At 44.7% G+C, this 9,102-nt stretch overlaps 1 protein-coding gene across 1 annotated transcript in view; it reads right to left on the bottom strand.

Moving 5' to 3' along the window:
• LOC306696820 (noelin-like) overlaps positions 1-1,390 on the bottom strand; it is a gene marked incomplete at both ends in the record, with an annotated part of 9,952 nt that extends 8,562 nt beyond the window's left edge. Inside the window, one exon of the mRNA XM_079160527.1 lies at positions 1,325-1,390. Coding sequence (XP_079016653.1) covers positions 1,325-1,390 — 66 coding nt within the window. The remainder of the gene's footprint in view (positions 1-1,324) is intronic.
• Positions 1,391-9,102: the final 7,712 nt, after the last annotated feature.

Below are 9,102 nucleotides of genomic sequence, written 5' to 3'. Positions count from 1 at the left end.
AATAGAGGACAGTAGAATAGAACAGAAGACAGTAAAATAGAACAGAAGACAGTAGAATAGAACAGAAGATAGTAGAATATATATAGAGGACAGTAGAATAGAACAGAAGACAGTAGAATAGAACAGAAGACAGTAGAATATAAATAGAGGACAGTAGAATAGAACAGAAGACAGTAAAATAGAACAGAAGACAGTAGAATAGAACAGAAGATAGTAGAATATATATAGAGGACAGTAGAATAGAACAGAAGACAGTAGAATAGAACAGAAGACAGTAGAACAGAACAGAAGACAGTAGAATAGAACAGAAGATAGTAGAATATAAATAGAGGACAGTAGAATAGAACAGAAGACAGTAAAATAGAACAGAAGACAGTAGAATAGAACAGAAGATAGTAGAATATATATAGAGGACAGTAGAATAGAACAGAAGACAGTAGAATAGAACAGAAGACAGTAGAACAGAACAGAAGACAGTAGAATAGAACAGAAGATAGTAGAATATAAATAGAGGACAGTAGAATAGAACAGAAGACAGTAGAATAGAACAGAAGATAGTAGAATATATATAGAGGACAGTAGAATAGAACAGAAGACAGTAGAATATAAATAGAGGACAGTAGAATAGAACAGAAGACAGTAAAATAGAACAGAAGACAGTAGAATATAAATAGAGGACAGTAGAATAGAACAGAAGACAGTAGAATATATATAGAGGACAGTAGAATAGAACAGAAGACAGTAGAATAGAACAGAAGACAGTAGAATATAAATAGAGGACAGTAGAATAGAACAGAAGACAGTAGAATAGAACAGAAGACAGTAGAATATAAATAGAGGACAGTAGAATAGAACAGAAGACAGTAAAATAGAACAGAAGACAGTAGAATATAAATAGAGGACAGTAGAATAGAACAGAAGACAGTAGAATATATATAGAGGACAGTAGAATAGAACAGAAGACAGTAGAATAGAACAGAAGACAGTAGAATATAAATAGAGGACAGTAGAATAGAACAGAAGACAGTAGAATATAAATAGAGGACAGTAGAATAGAACAGAAGACAGTAGAATATAAATAGAGGACAGTAGAATAGAACAGAAGACAGTAGAATATAAATAGAGGACAGTAGAATAGAACAGAAGACAGTAGAATATAAATAGAGGACAGTAGAATAGAACAGAAGACAGTAGAATAGAACAGAAGACAGTAGAATATAAATAGAGGACAGTAGAATAGAACAGAAGACAGTAGAATATAAATAGAGGACAGTAGAATAGAACAGAAGACAGTAGAATATAAATAGAAACATTATATATTCACCACAGTGAAGTGTGATCCAATCAGCAGCAGCAGAAACACATTGAGCAGATTCTCTTCAGACTCCATCTGTGTCAAACACGTTCACTGGTTTAATTAACCTGGTTATCTCTTAACCTGGTTATCTCTTAACCTGGATATCTGTTAATCTGTTTTGTATCTGTCTCTTTTCTTCTCTTCCTCCTCCTTCCCTCCTCTCTCTGGTCTCTCTCCGCTTCCTCCTCCCTCCCTCCTCTCTCTGCTATTCCTCCTCCCTCCCTCCTCTATCTGCTCTTCCTCCTCCCTCCCTCCTCTATCTGCTCTTCCTCCTCCCTCCCTCCTCTATCTGCTCTTCTTCCTCCTCCCTCCCTCTGCTCTTCCATCTCCCTCCCTCCTCACTCTGCTCTTCCTCCTCCCTCCCTCTGCTCTTCCATCTCCCTCCCTCCCTCCTCACTCTGCTCTTCCTCCTCCTTCCCTCTTCTATCTGCTTTTCCTCCTCCCTCCCTCCTCTATCTGCTCTTCTTCCTCCTCCCTCCCTCTGCTCTTCCATCTCCCTCCCTCCTCGCTCTGCTCTTCCTCCTCCCTCCCTCTCCCGTTCTTCTTCTCTGATCAACGCAAAAAATCGGCCAAGTGGAAACAAGAACCTCCTGCTGATGGTGTCAATATTTGAAACAGCCTATGTACTAGTACATACTACTGCGTTCCTCAGCAGCATGTACTATAGAACATACTACTGCGTTCCTCAGCAGCATGTACTATAGAACATACTACTGCGTTCCTCAGCAGCATGTACTATAGAACATACTACTGCGTTCCTCAGCAGCATGTACTATAGAACATACTACTGCGTTCCTCAGCAACATGTACTATAGAACATACTGCGTTCCTCAGCAACATGTACTATAGAACATACTGTCACGGGGCATGGTGGAGGACTCAAGCGCAGACCAGGCAGAGTAGTATGAAGAGAGTAATTTTAATGAACAAAACAAACCCAATGTAGACCATACAGGAATCGGCAGGGGATCCACAGAGCAGAACAGAGACGAGGGAGGAAATTCCAGCAGGACAGGGAAGACAGATGGGAAAACCGGGAACAGGACAAGCCGAACGGGCGGGTAGACAATACAAGAACCTGGCAAGGAGTGACTGAGGGGCAGGAGTTTATGAAGGGGAAGAACAGGTGAGAAGAGTTGTGCTGATGAGGGGGAAGTGCTTGATTACTAATCAGCGGCAGGTGAAGGGAATTAGGCTGAGGGAGTGACTGACAGGTAGAGTGGAGTAACACAGACATCCAGAACACAGAGGCAAAGCCTAATCGTGACACATACTGCGTTCCTCAGCAGCATGTACTATAGAACATACTGCGTTCCTCAGCAGCATGTACTATAGAACATACTACTACCGTAACTCCTGACGTCTACCCTGCTTCCTCCGGTAACTTGCACAAGGCAAGGGCAGCTATCAGTCACGTCAGTTAATGGCAGCTTTCCTCTAATGAGTACAAAGGCAGAAAGTGATTCCTCTGTTATCCAGTTTCAAGCACGAGGGAGAGGAAAATCTCTGTCTGCCAATTCTTGCTCACGAACAGCGTTCTCCTTGCCGTGAATAGAGACGTCCTCCGATGCTTCTCTCAAACAATGTCCAGTGGTCTCAGCCAAGTACTGGACGGTGTCCTGCGTCGAATCCCAACTTGATTTCACAAGTCACTCAATATATTGCCCTGTCGGGCCATCCCCCCCTTCCTCCAGCTCTCTCATCCTTGGCACGTGACTCTTAGTCATAGTATTGAGTTTTACAGACAGTCTGGTTTAAGACGGTCAACCGACACGTATTCCAGCCTGCCGCCCATGTCAACCTTGCAGGTTTTGTCTCCGGTCTCTAGAACCCGAAACGGCCCAACATAGGGGGGTTGAAAGGGTCCACGGTGGCCGTCCTGGCGAACGAACACATACTCCGCTGACTTGAGGCTGGACGAGACGTACGACTGTGGAAAGCCGTGCTGCGACGTGGGCACCGGTTTGAACAGCCTGGCTTTTTCCAGGAGCGTTTCCCGCTGCTGGCTTGCAGACCAAGGGTCTGTGACTTTGGGGATGAACTCCCCCGGGACCCGCAGCGGCTGTCCATAAACCAGCTCCGCCGATGAAGTTTGCAGATCGTCCTTGAGGGCTGTTCTAAGCCCCAACATGACCCACGGAAGCCTGTCCACCAAACCGCTGTCTGTGAGGCTGGCCCGGAGGGCAGCTTTCATCGATCAGTGGAACCGCTCGCATAATCCATTAGCCTGCAGGTGGTAGGCAAGTGCGATGGAGCTTCACCCCTAGGCTTCCTGCAACTGCATTCCAGAGCTCTGACGTAAACTGTGGGCCTCGGTCCGAGGAAACGTCAGCTGGGGCTTCGAACCTGGCGACCCAAGTCTGAATAAAAGCCCGAGCCACCTCATCTGCCGTTGTTGATGACAACGGAACAGCTTCTGGCCAGCGAGTGGTTCGGTCTACCATTGTGAGGAGATGTGTGAACCCCCGGGATGGGGGCAAAGGTTCTACTAAGTCCGCATTCACGTGCTCGAACCTCCTTTCCGGAACCGAGAACTGTGCTAACAGGGTCTTTATGTGACAGTGCACCTTGGCGCGCTGGCACACCACACAAGACCCGGCCCACTTTCGTATATCCTTCTTCAGCCCATGCCAGATAAACTTCGCTGCCACCAGCTTCTGAGACGCCCTCTTGCCCGGGTGTGACAGGCCATGAATCGCGTTGAAAACCTGTTCATCAACCCGTGCTGGCTGAGTCGTTCAAACAGAGTCTGGAGGTGAGACATATGCTCCGCTCTTGACGCACTGGCCACCAGGATGTCATCCAGGTAGACGAACAGGAAAGGCAGGTCCTTCAGAACCGTGTCCATTAGACGCTGGAACGTCTGTGCTGCATTTCTGAGGCCAAACGCATCCTCAAGAACGCAAACAGGCCGAATGGAGTGATCGGCGACGTCTTGGTAATGTCCAGCAGGTGAACGGGCACTTGATGGTAACCTCGTACCAGGTCCACTTTCGAAAACGCCACGCTATCCGACAAGTGGGCAGAGAAGTCTTGAATATGTGGAACCGGATAGCGGTCCGGGATCGTTGCCTCGTTGAGCCGGCCCCAGGCTTCGGTGCAATGTGCAGGGGTGAAGCCCACGGACCTTTGAGTAATAACACAGGCCGGTAGATCCCTGCTGTTGGCTCGCTGCTGCCACTGCGGTGACGATCGTCGTCTCCTCCGGCAGCCATGCCGTGGCTTCAGCCGGCCTCAGCACTGCCGTGTAGCCTTGTTGGCCAGCCAGAAAGAACTTATCGGCTTCCTCGGCCAACTCCCGACAATCGGTAATCGTGGTGTTGGCCGAAGCGGCCCGCACCTGCAGCGGTAGCTGCTGCAGAACAAGTTCCGTAAACAGAAACTCCAGCTCGTGTCTTCCTAGCAGAGCTAACATTGTGTCCATTAGCTCCGACGGCTTGCTGTCGCCGAGGCCGTTCAGAGAAAGCAACCGGCGAGCCCGAAAATGTTCAACAGCCGGCCTTTCAAGGCATCGTACTTGTCCCTCTCTGGAGGATTTTCAAGAATGCTTACCACTCTGCCTGCTGTCCGCTGTAATGTCTCTGAGGGCGAACTGTGCTTCAGTTTGAGCAAACCACACCGATGCTTGGTCTCCCAAAACTCCGGCGGTTTGAGCGAAACTGCGTGAGTCGTCATCGTCTCTTCTGGAAACGTCCAGTAGAGTCAGGGTCACCAATGTAGGAGCGTGGAAACAAACAAGGAGGCGAGTATTCCCTTTGGCTGCACCTTGTGGCCGTTTATTTCCATCCATTAACACATCTCACACATCCACTTCCTGCTACCCTTTAACCCCCCTTGTCACCAGGGTTACGCACCTTCTCTTAAAGGGGCCCCGTGGATTCGGTCCCTTCAGTCCCCTACAGTACTAAGATAAGATAAGATAATCCTTTATTAGTCCTACAGTGGGGAAATGTACAGGATTACTGCAGCATAGTGGACAGTGCAAATAAGAGACATAGTAAAAAACTATGTATCAAAAACAAGTATTACAAAATATTAAATAAGTAATAAACAGTAAGGAATATTAACTAAGACTAAAATATAAATATAACTAAAGATATGATATATGCAGGCAGAATAATTGTTTGTATTGCACAGATTCTTTGTGTTGTGTGTCTACTGGGAGCAGAGCTGGTTGTGCAGCCTGACAGTGGCAGGAAGGAAGGACCTGCGGTACCTCTCCTTCACACACCACATGTACATATACATACATATATACATATATACATATGTATGTATATGTATATACGGTGTGTGAAGGAAGGACCTGCGGTACCTCTCCTTCACACACCGGGGGTGAATCAGCCGGTGGCTGAAGGAGATGCACAGAGCTGTCGGGGCATCCCGCATGGGGTGGGAGGGGTTGTTCATCAGGGAAGATAGCTTAGCCATCATCCTCCTGTCTCCCACCACCTCCACTGTATCCAGTGGACGCCCCAGCACACTGCTGCCTTCTTGATGAGTTTGTTCAGTCTGTTCCTGTCGGCTGTCGAGATGCACTCCAAAAGACCTAAGTCTCCTCAGCAGATAGTCTGTTCTGACCCTTTTTGTAAAGTGCATGAGTGTGGTCAGTCCAGTCCAGTTTATTGTTCAAGTGAACACCCAGATACTTATAAGTTCTCACAATCTCAATGTCTATTCCACTGGTACCGGAGGAGAGTGAAGTCCACCACCAGCTCTTTGGTTTTACCAGAGTTGATCTGGAGGCGGTTCTGCTGGCACCATCCTATGAAGTCCTGGTTCAGTTCCCTGTATTCCCCGTAATCACCGGCGGAAATGAAGCAGACGATTGCAGAGTCAGAGAACTTCTGCAGGTGGCAGTTTGCAGAGTTGTATTTGAAGTCTGAGGTATAGATGGTGAAGAGGAATGGAGCTAGGACGGTTCCTTGTGGGGCCCCCGTGCTGCAGGAGACCAGGTCGGACTCACACTCCCGTATCAGTACATACTGTGGACGGTTGGTGAGGTAGTCCAGGATCCATGCGGTGAGGTGGTGGTCCACCCCGGTCTGCTCCAGCTGGTCCCTCAGAAGCAAAGGCTGGATGGTGTTGAAGGCACTCGAGAAATCAAAAAACATGATTTTCACAGAGCTTCCAGCCTTTTCCAGGTGAGAAAGGCGTCTGTGTAGCAGTTAGGTGATAGTGTCATCCACCCTGATGACAGATTGGTAGGCGAACTGAAGTGGGTCCGAAGATGAGCTCACCAGGGGGCGGAGATGTACAAGGACCAGCCTCTCTGCATCTTCTTCAGGGGTGGCATTCCTTTGCAGCATGTACTATACATACTACTGCATTCCTCAGCAGTATGTAGTAAATACTAGGAGTAGAGTGTGTGAGTGAGTGTTTGTGTCTGTTAGAGGGTGTGTGTTAGTGTGTGTGTGTTAGTTAGAGTGTGTGTACCTCAGTGCACACACACAAGCATCCTTCATCGGGGAAGCAGCAGCCTGACCTTCACTTCCTGTCATGCAACAAGAAACATGTCGATCTGGGTCAGAGTATCACCTTCGAGAGGTCAGACAGGTCAGATATATATATATATAATGTTTTATTGTGTTATTTTGTTAGTGCTGACACTACGCTGTGGAGTCTAACCGATCAACTTCCCGTCTGATCAAAGTTATTAAAGAGACTCAAGAGTTGATGAGAATATGTTTCAGTCTGAATGAGACACAAAGAAATGAAGAAGAAACAGATGGAGGAGAAAAAGGTCTCTAAATTAATCGTTTTCCTCATTAGGTTGTCATGGAAACAACATCTCTATCTGTGTGTGTATGTGTGTGTGTGTGTGTGTCAGATGGTCCTCAGCAGGGTTGAGAACACGAACACACACACACACTGTTGGCAGGACATCATAAAATATTTCACAGGAACATAAACACAGCAAGTGATATATTCAGATTGATTTTACATGATCACACATCAAGATAATATCAGTTCTTTCACATCAGGATGTTCAGAGTCATTTTACATATTTTAACATTTAAATTCCGACAGCTGCTTGAAATAAATAAATAAACTTTTAACCGAAACATGTTTTACACTAAAATCTGAAGTTTTCTTAATATTGAAATGTTTTCATGATGCAGCTTTTTCAAGTGTATTAGTTCAAACTTAAATCATTTCATTCAGCTGCACTTGTTACATCTGAAATAATATTTTACATTATGTTACGACATAAACATTCGTCATATACTGTAGTTGAAGTCAGGGTTACATGGGTTAGGTGGGTTAGATGGGTTAGATGGGTTAAAGTTAGATGGTTTAGGGTTAGGGTTAGATGGGTTAGGGTTAGATGGGTTAGATGGGTTAGATGGGTTAAAGTTAGATGGTTTAGGGTTAGGGTTAGATGGGTTAGGGTTAGATGGGTTAGATGGGTTAGGGTTAGATGGGTTAGATGGGTTAGGGTTAGATGGGTTAAAGTTAGATGGTTTAGGGTTAGGGTTAGATGGGTTAGGGTTAGATGGGTTAGATGGGTTAGATGCAGGAACATGGTGACATCTGCTGGTTAAACTTATGCATTACATATGAGGTCATCAGTTTCATCTAAACTTTAACCTCACTAGTTTAAAGAAACAGTTTTTATTAATGCAGACATGTGAAGATTGTTTTTTATTAACTCTTTATTGTGGAGTTTAATCAGAAGTTTAACATTGAAACTTTCTGTAACATGTATTTTGATCATATTACTCTTTATTATTAACAAATCTATTTGTACTATTAATAGATGTGTTAATGAGTGCAGATTATCTGATGATTGTGTAAAACCTTTGACAATAAAGAAAACAGCTGATTCTCTAAATTCATATCTGAACTAAAGGAAAACATTCCGTGTTCTTTATTTATGTTTATAAGTCTGATTATTGATTCATCAATAATTATTAATCATTCAGAAAAATATATTTTTTTTCTCACTAATCTGATGAATTAATGAATAATTTTAAACATGTTGAAGTTTTCTTCTGTTGATCAGATTTCAGTTCAGTCAAACCAAATGAAAATAAGGAAGAACATGAACATAAAATAACCCAAACCATGAACCAACACTAACCATTAACTAACCCAAACCATGAACCAACCCAAACCATGAACTAACCCAAACCATGAACCAACCCAAACCATGAACCAACCCTAACCATTAACTAACCCAAACCATGAACCAACCCTAACCATTAACTAACCCAAACCATGAACCAACCCAAATCATTAACTAACCCAAACCATGAACCAACCCAAACCATGAACCAACCCTAACCATTAACTAACCCAAACCATGAACCAACCCTAACCATTAACTAACCCAAACCATGAACCAACCCAAACCATGAACCAACCCAAACCATTAACTAACCCAAACCATGAACCAACCCAAACCATGAACCAACCCTAACCATTAACTAACCCAAACCATGAACCAACCCAAACCATTAACTAACCCAAACCATGAACTAACCCAAACCATGAACCAACCCTAACCATTAACTAACCCAAACCATGAACCAACCCAAACCATTAACTAACCCAAACCATGAACTAACCCAAACCATGAACCAACCCAAACCATTAACTAACCCAAACCATGAACCAACCCAAACCATGAACCAACCCTAACCATTAACTAACCCAAACCATGAACCAACCCAAACCATGAACCAACCCTAACCATTAACTAACCCAAACCATGAACCAACCCAAACCATGAACCAACCCAA

Source organism: Pholis gunnellus, assembly GCF_910591455.1.
Source record: "Pholis gunnellus genome assembly, chromosome: 6".
NCBI classification, from domain to species: domain Eukaryota; kingdom Metazoa; phylum Chordata; class Actinopteri; order Perciformes; family Pholidae; genus Pholis; species Pholis gunnellus.
This window is presented reverse-complemented; position numbering and strand designations above follow the sequence as displayed.